The sequence below is a fragment of the Miniopterus natalensis genome, chromosome 18 (assembly GCF_054644295.1).
Source record: "Miniopterus natalensis isolate mMinNat1 chromosome 18, mMinNat1.hap1, whole genome shotgun sequence".
In the NCBI taxonomy this organism is placed as follows: domain Eukaryota; kingdom Metazoa; phylum Chordata; class Mammalia; order Chiroptera; family Miniopteridae; genus Miniopterus; species Miniopterus natalensis.
This window is the reverse complement of record NC_142098.1, coordinates 40,589,536-40,605,125: the sequence shown is the minus strand read 5'-3', so window position 1 is coordinate 40,605,125 and position 15,590 is coordinate 40,589,536. Positions and strand designations below refer to the sequence as shown.

The window sequence follows — 15,590 nt, the reverse complement described above, 5'->3', positions numbered from 1 at the left end:
GTGCTTCCGGACTTGGGGCGCGGCCGGAGCGGCCGCGGTGACGTCACACCGGGTCGCCGCCCGGGTTCCCATGGAGGCGGCCGGGGACCCCGAGCCGTCCCTGGAGGCTCCCGCCGCGGAGCTCCCGCCGCCGGCCTGCCGCTTCTTCCTAGAGGGCCGTTGCCGCTTCGGCGCCCGCTGCCGCCAGCCCCACCCTGGGGCTCCGGCGCCGCTGCGGCCTAGGCCTGGCGGCGGGGCTGAGGTCGAGGCCGGGGCGCCGGCCCAAGCCGGGGCCGGGATCAAAAAGCCACCGCTGCGCACCGCCGCGGCCGTCATCCAGCGCATCCGCTGGGACCCGCGCCTGGACCCCGCCGACTTCTCGGTGGGCTACGCCGACCGCTTCCTGGGCGTGGTCGAGGAGCCCTTCGGCGCCTTCTGCTGGGACGAGCCGCTGGCGGCGCTCGGGCCGGGCGTGCTGGCGGTGCCGGAGCACCGCGTTCGCTACTTCCGCTTCCGCGGCCGCACCGTGTGGGACCGCGCCTCGCGCACCGACTTCGTCTTTGGCTCCGGCTCTGCGGAGGGCCGCGGGCCCACCATCCTGGACGCCCTGGACGGTGGAGACGCGCTCTGGGACGGAGACGTGCACGAGGACGAGGACGCGCACGAGACGGGACACGTGCACGAGGACGCGCATGGAACCAGGGGTGCGCACGACGGCGGGGACGCGCACGAGGCCGGAGATGTGCACGACGAGGACGCGCATGGAACCAGGGGTGCGCGCGATGGCGGGGAAGAGCAGAGAGTTGACCCACCTGGCACCCGGGAGGCGCCGGACTGCGTGGCTGCGCCCCTCTCTGACGCCCCGTCGGGAGGGCTCGGACAGCCACCCTGGACAGGCCTCAAAGCCGGGAGCCTGGTGCTGGCAGGCGCTTCTGTGAAGGCCCAGGAGCAGGGCGGGGCCAGAAGCGAGGCTTCCCCAATGTTAGAGGCCAAAAGGACCCTGAAGCTGGCCGCCAAAGCTAGGACCGGAGACCCCCAGACTCTGGTGGCCCCAGGGCGGCCCCTGGATGACTTCTCCGAGACAAAAGAAGGGTGTCAAGTGCGGTGGGGTCCCGCGGCGTGGCCCGAAGACGGCAGAGAGGCCACCGTGGCCAGGGCCACAGCCCCTCGCCAGCCTCGCCCTACACACTTTGTGGCCCTCATGGTGACAGACCCCGGGCTGCAGGCAGGGGTGGCCAAGGCCCAGAAAGAGCTGGTCCAAGCGGAGCCATCGTGCGCTACTTTCATGGTGCCCCCCGAAGCCCTGCACCTGACACTGGCCCTGCTGCGGCTCGCGGGCCCCGGGGAGACAGTAGCCGCCGTCAGCGCGCTCAAACGCGCTCTCTCGGATCCGGGACTTCGGGTACCTCCGCAGCTGTTGTTTAAGCAGGTGGTGCTTCTAGGCTCCCATGTGCTCTGTGCGCCACCCTCCCCCTCCCTGGAAAACATGGCCCAAGTGCTAAGCCAGAGGCTGGAGGCTGAGGGGTTCAGAGTGCTACAGCCCTTGGGGGGGCTGCACCCCCACCTCACACTGGCCAAGGTGCCCCAGGGCTCCCAAGCCCACCTCCCCACGCCTGGGTCCAGCCCAAGACAGGAGCTGGGGAGCCAGTTCCTGAGACAACTCTGGCTGTGCCGCATGGGGAGGGCAGGGGGCACCTACCAGCCCCTGGCTGAGATCCCCCTTGGGTGACAGTCTCAGGCCTCTAGGGTAGATGAATCTGATCTATCCCACACACTGGAGGAGGAGGTGCAGTCCAAGCAGGAGGAACAAAGCACACGCTCGCTCTCTCTCTTTAATTTTGGTTTCTCAAGCTTCCAAACGTGCTCAGTGATCCAAAGAAAGAATGAAGGAAAGAAAGGGGAGGGGAGAGGAAGGGGAGGGGAGGCAGAGAAGGAATATCTGGAAAAAAAGCAGCCTGACAGTCCAGCTGTTTGCAAACTCATTGCACAACCTCCAGTTACATGGCAGAAGAGGGAGGGAGGGCGAAAAGAAAAGGGGAGGAAGAAGGAAAAATAACTTAAATAAACACACAAAAAGAAACGAGAAGGAAACATGACGTGAGCTGGTGATCCATGAAGGCGGGGAGGGGGAACCGTTTACCTGTGCTGAACCAAGGGAGGAGCAGGAGGGGGAAGAGGGAGGGAGGGGAAAAAAAACTAGAAGAAACACTGGGGTGGAGGGAGGAGGGGACACGAGACAACTTAGTACAACTGCAGACGAGGCGGCCCGGCCGGTGAGGTCCCGCGATGCCTCCGGAGTCCTCAGTATGGGTGGCGATGTGGATCTGCTGGTGGCCTGGTGTGGTGGTGGCATTTCTGGGGCAGGAGCCGAGGGCAGGGCACAGTCTCTACGGCTCCTCGCGCCCCGAGCACTGAGGCCCCGGAGGGCTGGGCAACAAGAGTCTGTGGTGAGGTAGGCAGATGGGCGACGGGTGATGAGCGGCGGGCAGCGTGCTGGTGCCCCCGCCGCAGCGGGCACGGGCGGAGCAGCCTGTCTTCTTCCGCTGGCCCCCCGGCATGGGATGGGCCAGGGTGCCGGGTTGGTACCGGAGTACAAGCTCGAGAGAGAGAGAGAGAAAACACTGAGACAGCATTAGTAGAGGTGCAGGGTGGACAGACCAAGCCCCCAACCCACCGCTGCCCCACCCCTCCTCCCCATCCCATCCCTCTGAGGCAAAAAATAAAAACGTAGAAAAAAATCTCTGTACAGATTCCCCGGTAGGAAAACGGGGGACAGGGATGGTGGCTCTTCCTGGAGCCCACTCCCCACATTAATATACAACCCAAGTCCATGGCTCAAAAACAAAATCTGCAGAGGCAGCAGTAGGGGCCACAGCCCTGCCCCCCACCCCCTCGCGTGGTGCTCAGAAGGCGGACAGCTGCGCCAGGCTGAGGCGGCAGTCGATGCTGGCGTTGTCCGGGCCCGTGTAGGCCAGGCCCAGGGGCTCTAGGAAGGCCCGGCAGGCGGCCTCGCCCTCGAAGGCCAGCTCGGCCTGCAGGTAGGAGACAGGCAGCGCAGGGCGGAAGCTACGGAGACAAGAGGAGAATGTGATGAGGCAGGCCGCGGGCAGGGGCCCCACGGACAGGGCGTGGGTGCCCCCCTTTCAGACACCCAAAGGGTTTCCTCAGCACATTACCTGCTGACCTCTGGTCCCCACCCCATACCCCCACCTCCCCACCTCTGGGGCTTGGGGGGCTCTGGGATGAGGCTGGTGGCCCCAACCCCAGTTGTGCCCCCTTTACCCTTACTTACCTGTGCGGGGGCTGGGAAGGAGGGGGGAGGGAAGGGCCCAGCCGACTTTCCCACTGCTCCAGGAGCTAAGCAGTCCCCCAGAAGAGGGCCACTGTGGCTGAGGGGCAGGGGCCAGGCAGAGAGTAGCCCATGGACAGCAGGATGACTACTACTTTGGGGGCCCAGCCCTCACAGGACCCCAAACCTGCGTCCAAGTGCCTCAGGGACACCCAAGGCACAAGTGCCAGCCAGAGCTCACTATACATCTCACACAGGAAATCTGGTTGTCAACAAGAGACACTCCTAATTGCACACTGGGCCTGGGCCTGGAGACAGCTGTCCCCAGCGCTGTCACACTGACTGACTGAATTCTGCCAGAAGCTCTCATCCCACCCTCACAACACAGGAACCTGCAGGTCTCGGCACAGCCACCTATCTAGTGTCACCTAGGAAGCAAGTAGCAGAAAGTACTTAAGCCGGTCCTGCCTCAGGCCCATGTGTGGCTCCAGCCCTGGCTGTCCATGGGTACAGGACAGCCTGCTGCCCCCACCTGAGCTGGCCTAAGCACCCTGCAGGGACCTGGTTTGGGAATGGCAGGACATGTCTGCCCAGAAAAGGCAACGCTAACTTCAGAAGTGGGAAGGTGTGAGCAGGCGGCCAAGAATAGGCCAGGCCCCTCCCATAGGCACTAGGCCATCTACCCCTGCCCAACGCTGAGTACATAAACTAACAAGGGAACAGTTACTGGACCAGCTATGCACCGCAAGCACGGGGCAGCTCGGGAGCTACCCTGCAGGGGCCGTCCAGCCGTAGAGGGTGGACTCAGAGGGGCATACTGACCCCTCCTCCCTGCTGGTCAGTAAGCAGGCCTGTGCATCCCCACCCTACGTGTTTCCTCCCCATGACCTCTTCTCTAATGCTGTGGCCCTAGAGTGTGTCCCTAACTTTCACATTGACCGTCCCTTCTCAGCTCCAAACCATCCCGTGGCTCTCAAGCTGACAGATGTAGCATTCAAGGCCCCTTGTAAGCACCAACCCCTGACCAACCCCCTGGGACAGACCGGCAGGGAGCCCGATTATGTACTGCGGGGCGCCGTGCACACTGCGGGCTGGTCAGCAGCATCCACATCTCTACCCACCACAGGCCAGTAGCCCCCCAGTTTTAACAACAAGATACCTCCTAACACTGCCTATGTTCCCTGGGGGACTCACTGCCCTGAGACCCACGAGTTCCCCACACTCGCAAGCACACGGAGGGCATGCCCTTTTGAGGACCACCCAGGCCCAGCCTGCCTGGCGTCTCGCCCGTTTCTCACAGTTTTGCCCCTCGAAGGACTGAAGCAGGAACGGGGCCCAGTGATACCACACCAGAAGCTGCCAAGAGCAGGGCCCTATTTTCTAGTCTGTCTCTAGACAGCAGTTATGACAGGAGAGTCATGAAAAGGCAGAGAGGTCTCACAGGCAGACAGCCTGGAGCAGACCAGCCAGGGTCCCAGGTGATGTGAGTGGGACGAGCATCAAGGGGTGAAGGAACCCCGGAGCTGAGAAAGACGGGGGGCGGGGGGGGCAGAGAGAGACAAAGACAGAGAGAGGGACAGAGAGAGGAAAGAGAGAGAGAATATAATGGAAGAAGAGACCACAGGAGGGCCAGAACAGAGGGGTGGCTGAGCACAGGGGAGCAGAAAGGACAGGAGGGGAGGAGAAGGGAAGAGGGGAACGGGACAGGCCAGGATGGGAGCTAGAGGCCTGTTCATCAGGAATGTGTGAGGGGAAAAGAGGAGTGGCAGGGGAAGCCCAGCTGCACATACGTTTTGATCATAGCCTTGAGGGCAGCCTTGCGCTCCCGGTCCACGAACTTGTCTATGAGGTAGCCAGACATACAGGGCGCATGGCCGTAGAGCCGGAAGAAGCGGTGGTAGTTGCCCAGAGCCCAGGCTGCCCTCAGTGCCAAGGCGTGGGCCACACAGGGGTCTGTCTTCAGCTCCCGAGTCAGGTAGGCCAGCTCTGTGGTGATGTCTCCCGAGTTGTTGGTGAAGATGTAGTAGAGGATGCGGTAGGCGGTGAACTCGCCCACATTGCCAGGCAGGCTCTCTGCATACAGTGACTTAAGCTGCGTCTGACACTGGTTGAACTCCTCGTGGTCACCCTGGCAGGTGGGGGGCAGGGCGTGGAGGGAGAAGAGGAGCAGAGTGAGACTGGGAAAAAGCCCAGAAGGAGCCCAGGAGAAGCCCATCAGCCCACTCACCTTCTCCAAGGCTATGCGGGCGTGCGTCTCATACACCTCCACCGTGAACTCAGTGCGCACCCCTTGTACCTGCGGCAGCAGGGAGAGGAGTCAGGCCAGAGCAGGGCAGGATGTGCCCCACCACAGGGTCCCCCAGCCCTCAACCCCCTCACCGTCAGATCCTGCCGGATGGACTTCATCTGCTCGCAGGCAAAGGCGTAGTCCTGCTTCTCTTTCCACTGGGACTTGACCATGCACAGTGACTTCTTCAATACCTGAAAAGCAGTCACTCTGGAGGCTCAGTAACCAGCAGGCAGAGCAGGAACACACCAAATCCTGTTAAGTCCCGCTAACTTGGTGTTTGAAATGAGGGCTACAACACCAAACCCGCTTAGTGACCCACCCGTGAGAAAAAACCCAGAAGGTGGTGAGAGGAAATGCTCCTGAGCCCAGTCCTGGCATCAGCACCTGGCCGGCATGGGCCTGGGACGAATGTTCATAGCCTTGTCCCTGGCCTCAGTGAGGACTCTAGAGTCCTCTCCATCTCAAGTAGGACCCAGAGGCTGGGCAGGTCTCCAGAACTCTCAGGGCTCGGAGGCACAAGCTGTCCTCAGTTCACCTTCATAGTGCCCACCCGGCCAGCCAAGCCCTTGCCCTTCCCAGCACTTACAGTCACAGGGCGTACAGTAGACGGGTCAGGGGCACAGGTGAGACGCAGGTAGTGCTTGGTGATGTCGGGGCAGGTGCCCACAATCTGCAGCTCCTGCCAGTCGGGGTCACCCCCACTGCTCTCCAGGCCGCCCACCTGTAGCACCAGGGGCTCAAGGCGCAGACGGCGGGAATGTCCGTGCTGGAAGCGAGCTGCCCGCTTCTGCTTCTTCAGCTCGCGCTCGGGGTCCTCACATTCTAGCGCCGCCATCCTCTTGCGGTTGCGCTTGGTGGGGGCCAGATCATGCCTGGGAGGTAGGGGAGAGTGCTGGTGAAGGAGACAGGCATTGCGCATCCCAGGCCTTTGCAATGCTGCTCAAGGGCACAGCACCCCCTCCATGGTCACCCATACAAAGTCTCACCTCTTCCCTCGCTGGGCCCTGCCTCGGCCCCGATCCATGTGGGCCCCCCGACCTCCCCGGCCCTTGGGGGGCGGGTTCCTGCGACCCACAGGTTGACATTCATTCCCTGAGTAGGAACTGTCCGAGTCCGAGTGGGAGTCACTGTGGGGAAGCAACAGAAGGTGAGGCTGAGCTTGCTCCCCGAGGGTCCCCCCACTTGAGCCTGTACATACCTGCGGCGGAAGTGCCGGGTCGGGGACCGGGAGGAGGAGCGGGAGCGGGACTCCGTGCTGGAGGAGCTGCTGCGGTCCTTCATGAAGACGTTGCGGTTCCCAAACTTGGCAAAGCTGCCGCCCCGTGCTCGGCCAGCACCCCCAGCCCCTGGGGTCCCTCGCTGTGACTGGGCTCCCCCGCCCCTGGTCCCGGTGCCTGCCCCCCTGGGAGGGTGCAGGCTGCTGGGGGCCTCCCACCGCTTCTTCTTAGGGCTCTCCGCCACAGGGTCCCGTGTCAGCCTGAGGACAGAGTAGGATGTCACCAACCCAGGCCCCCACCCACCCAATCCACCACCTGCTCCAGGGACACACCACCTTGGGCAGGAAAGGCACAATCACCCAGGCACTCACCAGCCAGCCTCAGGGGCCTTGGCTCCACCCTCCTGGCCCTACCTTGCACCCAGGCAGCCCTGGCCTGTCTCCAGGCCAGACTCACCCTGGCAGCGGCTCCCGGCTCCAGTCGATGGTGTAGGCAGAGCCATCCTGGAGCCGGGCCTGAAGCACCTCCTTGAGCAGCTTCTCCGTACGGTCCTTGTCTTCCTCCGACTCACAGGCCGTGAAGCAGCGCTCCACGTACTCCTTCATGTCCTGCGGCCAGTCGTCCGGCTTCCCAGACAGGCTCCCCCTGAGTGAGGGCAAAAGTGGGGACTCAGCTGGGGAGCGCCTACACCAGCGAAGCATGGCACCGCCACTACTCCATGAGCTGATGCCCATGCAGACTCAACCCCAGCATTTCTCTTTCCCTCCCAGTTAATGCTCACAGCAACCCAGAGGGAGCGACCCCTGCCCTCTGGAGGAGAACCTGCACAGGGATGCTGACGACAGGGGCAAGGCACCATCACCTGTGGCTCTGAGCCTTCTCGGAGTTGGGCTGGGGGCCAAAGCCGCTGTGTTGGCCCTCTGAGGTGGAGCTGAAGTTCTGGCCGTTGACAGCGAACGGCCGTTTCTGAATGTTGAACTTGAGACCACCAGTCCCAGGGGCCGCTGGAGGTGGGTGAGGGAGGGGCATCAAAAGCTGGGGTTAGGCGTACCCCAGCCCCCTGCGAATGGCAGGCCCAGCTCCAGAAGGCCACCCCGAGGCCTTAGGACGATCCCAGTACCCTATGCCTCCTGCCCAGGCACTGTGCTGTCTAGCCCCTCACCCTGGCTTCTCTGCGCTGCCCACTTACGCTTCATACGGTTCCACAGCTGCTGACCCTTCTTGGGCTTGGCGGGCTCGGTATAGGTGTGTGGCCCATAGGCCTGGCCGGAGGTGGGACCAGCCTGGCTGTGCTGTGTGGCTGGGGTTGTCCCAGGCTGGGGGCCACTGTTCAGGGCATGAGCCCCATGCGAGGGGTTGGAGGGTTGAGGGGGCTGGGCTGCTGGCAGCTGCTGGGGAGGGGCCTGGTAGGACATGCCGTCATCCATGCCGGGGACAGGGGGCTGTCGGAGGAGGTGGCGCTGAGGGCGGAAGCAGAGTCTCCAGGCTGCTCTCACACTCTGGTCTCAACTCTGCTGTGACCCTCACTCTTACTAACCACCCTTCCACAGCTGGGAAGGTGAGGGCTCAGACATGGAGCTCCTTTCCCATGTTCCCTGCTGTTAAATGGCAGTAGCCACCCCCACCCCCCACACACACACACAGCTATGGTCTGAGCACACGTCTCATGACAGTCAAGGTACATATGTGATTACACTCGGAGCAGCTCTATAACAACACAGCCACCATTCCCACAGAGCTGGATGAGCGGCAGGTCGCATGACCTGTACTCACACCAACAGAGGGGGTGCTAGGATTCGAGCCCACATCCATTGCCTCCCTGCACTGGCCCCACCCCTCCGCCAAAGTGCACATTAAGTGCAAGGCCAGGCCACGTGTGTGACTGTGCAAGAATGTACACACAAGGGGGCGCGCAGAAGACAGGCTGCCACATTGCAGGCTGCTCCCGCCATCACCCAGCAGCCCTGGCCCTGCTCAGCCCCAAACCCAAACCATCCTGGTTCCAAAACCTCTGCTCTGCCCTCTTCATTCTCAAAACAGGACTTGCTTTGGGAGACGGGGGGGGGGGGGGGACGACAACACAGGCATCCCTGCTGCTGGCCCACTCAAAAACTACATCCCCAGTCGAACTGGGCTGGGGAGTTACCTGGTTCAGGGTGCCTTGGTGCTGGGGGGCCGATGGCTGCTGGGGCGTGGCTGAGCCGTAGGAGCCGGCCATCCCGTACTGGGAGGGGGAGCCGTAGCCTTGGTACATGCTCTGCACAGGCAGAGAGGAGGGTGAGTGGCAGGCTGGCTCCCTCCTTCTGCTGCTCAGCAGCCACGATGTCCTGACCCTCCCCCATCTCTCACCCCTCTGCTTTTCTCTCCACTGCATTAATATACCCAGCTCTCTTATACTAAGAAGTTAAATAAGACAAAAACCTCTATCAATTCTATACCCCACTTCCCTTAGTTCTCAGAATTATTTCCCTATTCCACAAAAATTTGCTGGTGCCAGCTCTTTTAAGCACTACAACAGAACAGAAATAAAAGATAACCCATGCCTGAGTAAAGCTGGCACTCAAAATATGTGCAGCTGCAGACACGCATGTAGCACATCCAGCAGGAAGTGCTGTGAAAAAAAGACCCAAGGAAAGCAGCAGAGTGGGGGTGCAGGGTACTCTTTAAGCAAAGCACGGCAGAGAAAGGCGCCCTCTGGTAGGCAAGAGAGGACGCAGTGAGGCTGGGCCCGTGGGAAGCACCGTGACCACAGATGTGGATGCGGTGCGGGCAGATTGAAGTCTCTGCACCGTGCACTGAGCACAGGGGGAGAGGGGGCGGAGACCTGGTGGGCCACAGGGGACAGGAAAGGGGACAGGGGATCAGGGACCGGGAAGGGGGGACTGGGGAGGGGTGTCGGGCGACAAGCGTCTGCACTCACCACAGGGTAGTAGTAGCTGTAGGGATAAGCGTAGCTGTATTGCTGGTACCACTGGTAGTACTGTTGCTGCTGCAGGGCAGAGGCTTCCGCCTGCGACACGTACTGTGGGGAGAAGCCCACATGCCATCAGCCTGGGCAGCGGGAGCCCAGGGGCCCACGGCCCCCAATGGGAAGGCCTGTTTCCTGGTTAACTGCCAAAGAACAGAACTGGGCACATCTCTCCACAGTGAGACACCACCTCTGCCATCAGACTCAGGCACCTCAGGAACAAGGACATGTGGTGCCCCAGACACTTCAAGGAAACAGTCCTTGCTTCCCTCATTCTAGGAGCACTCTAGCTTGGTGACACCAGAGGACACCAAGCATGTCCCTCTCCCAGCAACCCCCCACCAGGCGCCCAGGCCCCTGTGGCCTCCTCACCTGTGTGCTGGCCACAGGCCCGTTGCTGCTGGCCTTGGAGCTGCCTGCAGCACCCGCCTTGCTGATGCTGGCCAGGGCCTGGCGGGCCTTCTCCCACTCTGGGTTCTCGTGCATGGGTGTCTCCATGCCATTCTCCCTGCCTGCCCCGGCCACCATGCTGTACTGGGAGGACCTGTGGAGAGAACACACCGAGTTCGCTGCCCTCCCCACTGCATGGTGGGTGAGGTGGGAAAGGCCACCACCCAGGTGGGATCACAAGTCCCCTCTCACTGTCTACTGCAGCCTAAATTTTCCAATCTATGACGTGCTGGCACCCAGTTTCTGTTGCAGTTTTCTGTGCAGAATCAGGACGTTACCTGCCTAAAGGACTTTTGCAGGTGCCTAGTGCACAAGCACTTGTTAAATATAAAGCAAACAAATTAACTACCAATATCTGCAAAGTTAACCTAGGACCTGGTGCTGAGAAGAGCTAAGTGTTCTATGAACCAATGAACTCTGACACTACCCCACTCCACAGGTTATAATCTGTTTTGGAATAAATAAGGAATTAGCGAAAAGATATACGGCTGAGTAGTAAGTGTTGGTGGCTGCCTCCCAATCACAGTTCACTGAATAAAGCACCACAATTTTGCAAAACAAGCACTGTACTGTGAAAAGGGGAAGCTCAGAAGCTTGACCGGCTCCACACTACAACCAATGCTCCCTGCAGTCTGCTGCGAGTGGGCCCCGGCCCCACCCCGACCCCCAGGGACTGCTGCATCACGTCCCCCACAATACGCCAGGTCCCACCCAGGGGGAGGCCGACGCTTCCTCTCGCCTCTGTCCCTCAAGCCCACTAACCAGTCTGTGCCTCGCTGATCTCCCACGTTGGCCGCCATCTGGACCTTGGGGTGTAAGGGGTGGACCTGGGGAGCCAGACTGCTTTTTCACTGTCTGTGAGAAAAAGAATGAGTTAGGGAGACTCAGGCAAGCGGCAAAAAAAAAAAAAAAAAAAGTCACAAAGCGGAGAAGAGCAGCAGAGGGACTCACGAGAGGTCAGGCAGAAAGGGGGGGTCTGAGGAGGAGGAGCCCCTGGGGTAGAGTCTGAAGAGAATTCTGGGTGTGGGATAAAAGGGCCTCGGGGTGACGGGAAGGCCTGGCCTCCCGCCCTGCAGTGCTCTGGGTGGGAAACCACGGAACTGAGAAAGAGGGAGATCTGAAGGCGTTTCCCAGGGGAGCATGGAAGCAGGGCTGGAGGGAAACCCCCGAGAGGCGGCCAAGCAGGGAGCGGGGCCCTCAGGGCTGGGAGAGCTCTGGAAAAAGGGGGGCTTAGACCAACGAGGGCAATAAAGGGGGGCTTCTGGGAGTGACTCCTAGAAACCCGGAGAGGCTGAGGCGCCCAGGGAGGCGGTCAGCGGGAGGAAGGGCTTCTGAGAAGGCCTCGAGGGCAATTCCAGGAGGGTGCCCCAAGGCGAAGGGGACCCAGCGTGGGAAGGTCTAGAGGGCGCGCGGGCTGGGGGTCAGGAGGCGACGCCCCCCGGGGACGGGGTCGGGGTCGGGGTCTGGAGGGGAAGCCCGGGAAGTTAGGGCGCGGCGGGGAGGGGTACGAGAAAGCGAGCGCGCATCCCGGGGGCAAGGGCTGGGGGCTTAAACGTGAAGGGACAGTGACAAGCACGGACGGGCTCGAGGGCGAGTCCCGCGGGAGAACCCGACGGTCGCGCACGAGGCGAGGGCACAGGAACAGGACGGGGGCTGGGAAAGGCCCCAGAAGCGGCCTTAAAGGGGAGAGAGAAGGGGGCAGGGGCAGCAGGGGTCCCGCGCCGGGGCTGGGGGGCTGGCGGCTCCGGAGGGGGCCCCGAGGGGCACCTGGCCGCCCCACAGGCCCGCGCCCGGCGGAGCCCGGAGCCGCGCACCTGGCCCCGCAGCCAGCGCCCCGGCGGCGCCGCGCGTGCGCACCACGCTCCCGGGCAGCAGGCGGCGCCAGGGCCACCGGTCGCCCGGGACAACCGCCCCGCCAATGGGAGATAAGGGAAGGGGCGCCGGGGGCTCCCAGAAATTCTAAGGGACCGGCGGGGAGTGGATGGCGACAGCGCGCGCCCCCGGGTGCGCGGCCGCGCGCCCCACCCCGCCTGCGCAGGCGCAGTGCCGCCCGGGCGCGCCACACCCTGCGGACGCTCGCGAGCCGCGACCGTTGAGGTGACAGCGGCCAAGGCCTCAGGGCCCGCGCGGCGTAAAGGCCGAAAGGAGACGCCGCGCCCGCCCGGCCGCCCGCCCGCCGCGCCTCACACTCACCTCGACCGTTCGCCCCCGGGACTCGGCAGCAGCGGGCCAAGGCGACGGCGACACGGCCGAGGGACGGCTCGCGAGCAGGATGACTCTCGTCTTCCTTGGGCTTCGACGTTCTGACCGCAGCGTCCTGACGTCAGGCGGAGGGCTCGCCCCGCCTCCACCCGGCCGGCACAGCCAATGGGCGCGGCGAGCTGGACTTGAGCCCGCCCTCCCGCCTACGCCAGGACCCAGTGGGCGAGCTACGGGAGCCGGAAGACGCGGCGGGGACGGTGTCCCGGAGGGGACACGCGCGGCCGTGTTTCGGCTGCGTTCGTGGGGGCCGTTTATCGTCACGATTGCTAGACGTACGCCAGCGCGAAGGGACTCGTAAGGTTGCCCGCCGTCCCGGGGTGGGGAGGCCGGGGAAAGGGCATGACGAGCTCAAAGAGAAGGGGTGAAAACAGGCCGCACCGGAAACGGGAGCCGCCTTAGCGGGTGAACCGGGAACGCGCGCCCGGCGCAGGGGTCGGAGGGTGCAAGCGCTTGGAGGCGGGAGGGCGCCCCGCTGGGGGGGTGCGGGGGGGGCCTCGAGTGAAGAGGCAGGTCCCGCAAGGCCACGGGTGCAGGCTGAGGAGTTTATTCGGCAAACAGGCCTTTTTCTAAACTTCTCGCAGCGGAACCGCCGAGGCTGCGGCCTGCTCGCCTCCAGGCCGGGATGAAATTGCCGGGCGGGGGCGGGACGGGTCGGGGCAGCGACCGCAGGCGGCGGACGGGACTGAGGCGGCTGCCTCCGCGTTTTCCACTGTGACGGACTCTCCCGCCGACACCTGCGTGTCATGTTGTGCCTGCTCGCGGGCTTGGCCTTGCAGCTGCATCCTTTTTACTTGTTCAAGTTAGCCTTGGTGTTGTAGGGTAACTTTAGACTTACAAGGAAGCCGCGGGGAGCATTCAGGGCCCCGCATACCCTCCGCCCAGCTCCCCCCGGGGCCGTCACCTCACCCTATTGTCATCCCTTTGTTGAGGCTGAGAAGCCAGCGTTGGTTCGTCACTGCTGACTGAAGGCAGGCTTTATAGGCATTTCACCGCCTTTCCTGCTAATATCTTCGAGTCCAATCAAGGGCACCCCAGTATTTAGTTTCCCTTTAGTCCCCCCCATCCCGTATTTAAGGCGGGTTCTTGTAAACAGCATCTAGCTGGATCTTTCTTTTTTTCCCAAGTGTGCAACCTCTGCCTTTTAAAAAAGCAGTGTAACTGTTCTTTAACATGGTTAGATTTAAACCTATCGACTTGCTATTGAGTTCCCCTTTGTCCATGTTTCTTCATTTCTTTTTTCTTTAGAGTTTAAAGTGAGAGTTAATTAGTGAAGCGCTGGCACGGAGAGGGAGCGACTCCACAGACAGAGCTGCTGTCCGTCTGTCTTTGCTCCCCTTTTCCTCCTCTTTTGCCGCCTTTTGGTTTGAGCATTTTTTAAAAAAGCAGACTGTTTTTAGAGCAGTTTCCCCTGACAGCCTTTGGGAGGCGCTGTGCCTCAGTTCCCCTCCCGTCCTGTGGTGGGAAACTGACGGGGCTCTGGCGATTTCAGGGTTCAGCTTGATGTTGCTCCATCTCGGTTGGCAGTGAAACTGCTCGTATGTATCATTTTTAAATAAACAGATTTTCATTTTTAAATAAACAGATTTACCTTTTGTAAAGGTCAGGCCAGTGGCCTTTTTTTCCTTCGTTCAAGCCTCCCGAGTGAAGATAACCAGCAGGCTGGTTGGCTGGAAATCAGGGGGCCTGAGTCTCGGGGTAGTTTGCAGACATTCAACCAGCATCAATCAGAACAACGCCTCAGCTTCCGGACCTGGTCTCGGTCACTAGGGGGCAGTGTGTTCAAGAGCAAAGCTGTTGCGACAGCAGCAGGGCTGGCCCCTGGGTGACCCTGCTCAGTCTCGAGGAGTCAACACAGGTGGCCCCCAGAGCCCCACCACTGGAAATTGTAGTGGATTTCTCTCTCCTAGCTTCAGGTCCACACTTGGAAAGCTGCCTTGAACATTCCTTGCAGTTCTCGAGATGGGAATGATTAGGGAGCGTGGAGCCGTCCCCCAAGGCGTGTGGCACTCTGGCCCTGCCCTGAAACCCCTGGGGCCAGGTATGTGTTTTGGGATCCGGAGTTTTTCAGTTTTGAGGGACAACATGGCTTGTAGTTCAGAGAGCACATCCCACCATCAGTACCCTGCAGGGCCCTTGGAAGTAACCCCATCATAGTTTCTGCATGAAATAGATGGACATTCCCACCAGGTGGGGAAATCAACTATAAGGGGACCCCATGCCAGGGTGGGTCAGGTGCTGCTGCGTAGTGTCAGGGGATGACCTCTTGTCTAACAGCTCTTTGGATTTCAGATTTATTTTTTTAAGAATACGTTTCTATTGATTTTAGAAAGGAAGGGAGAGGGAGAAACACTGATGAAAGAAACATCCATCGGCTGCCTCCTGCTCGCCCCCTACTGGGGATGGAGCCTGAAACCCGGACCTATGCCCTGACTGGGAATCGAACCCTGCGACCTCTTGGTGCACAGGATGACACCCAACCAATTGAGCCACACTGGCCAGGGCTGGGTTTCAGATTTGAAGGAGGGCCTGTGTATCCCTCACACCTGCCTGGTAGATGAGGGAGCCTCAGTCCAACAGGTCGAGGGATTGCCGACGGCCCTTAACCATGGCCTTGTCTGCATGTGTCCATTCCATTGCCATTGTTTGTCACACCCACCTCAAATCTTTGTCAGGCCTTTTGCCCTAAAATCCCACACTCAGCCCTGGCCAGTGTGGCTCAGTTGGTTGGGCCACAGGTTCAATTCCCAGGGGGGGCACATGCCCAGGTTTCAGGCTTGATCCCTGGTCCAGGTGCATACAGGAGCAACCAATCTTTCTCACATCGATGTTTTTCTCTCCCCCCACTCCCTCTCTAAAAAAAAAAAAAAAAAAAGTCTTTAAAATCCACCCCCTCCAAGCAAGATGTACGGTATAGAAAATTCTCCTTCCTCTTGACATACTTCTGTTCCCTTGTCTACATTTAGGTTTTTCGCCTATCTTGTACGTAGAGTGTTTTCCTCCAGATGGAGAGTCCATCGTGTTAGCAGTGCTGTGAAACCAGCCAGTCCTTCCCACCAGGCCTCGAAATCTGTCTTGTCATATACACACACACACACGACGAGGTCTATTTCTAGGCTGTCTATTCCGATCCAGGGA

At 61.0% G+C, this 15,590-nt stretch overlaps 2 protein-coding genes across 2 annotated transcripts; one reads left to right on the top strand and one right to left on the bottom strand.

Annotated features, from left to right (window-relative positions):
* The first annotated feature begins 70 nt into the window (after positions 1–70).
* Positions 71–1,892, top strand: LENG9 (leukocyte receptor cluster member 9). The gene has a single exon (XM_016222047.2). It carries the CDS (start codon positions 71–73, stop codon positions 1,706–1,708), a length of 1,638 nt encoding a protein of 545 aa, XP_016077533.2. The 3' UTR covers positions 1,709–1,892.
* LENG8 (leukocyte receptor cluster member 8) lies at positions 1,767–12,473 on the bottom strand. Its single transcript, XM_087826918.1, has 15 exons — positions 12,387–12,473; positions 10,956–11,048; positions 10,116–10,287; positions 9,696–9,797; positions 8,922–9,032; positions 7,965–8,217; positions 7,638–7,779; positions 7,232–7,420; positions 6,757–7,035; positions 6,545–6,685; positions 6,145–6,430; positions 5,648–5,749; positions 5,496–5,564; positions 5,059–5,396; positions 1,767–3,045 (listed from the first exon to the last, which is right to left on the bottom strand). The coding sequence occupies exons 2-15, from the start codon at positions 10,991–10,993 to the stop codon at positions 2,883–2,885; spliced, it is 2,385 nt and encodes a 794-aa protein (XP_087683044.1). The 5' UTR covers positions 10,994–11,048; positions 12,387–12,473; the 3' UTR covers positions 1,767–2,882.
* Positions 12,474–15,590: the final 3,117 nt, after the last annotated feature.

Excerpts from the sequence above, each read along its gene's own strand:
- LENG9 (XM_016222047.2), top strand. The coding sequence starts at position 71 with ATGGAGGCGGCCGGGGACCCCGAGCCGTCCCTGGAGGCTCCCGCCGCG.
- LENG8 (XM_087826918.1), bottom strand. The coding sequence starts at position 10,993 with ATGGCGGCCAACGTGGGAGATCAGCGAGGCACAGACTG. Across the intron at positions 10,288-10,955 it reads GATCAGCGAGGCACAGACTG|GTCCTCCCAGTACAGCATGG; the intron begins GTTAGTGGGCTT and ends TTCTCTCCACAG. Across the intron at positions 9,798-10,115 it reads GGCCTGTGGCCAGCACACAG|TACGTGTCGCAGGCGGAAGC; the intron begins GTGAGGAGGCCA and ends TTCTCCCCACAG.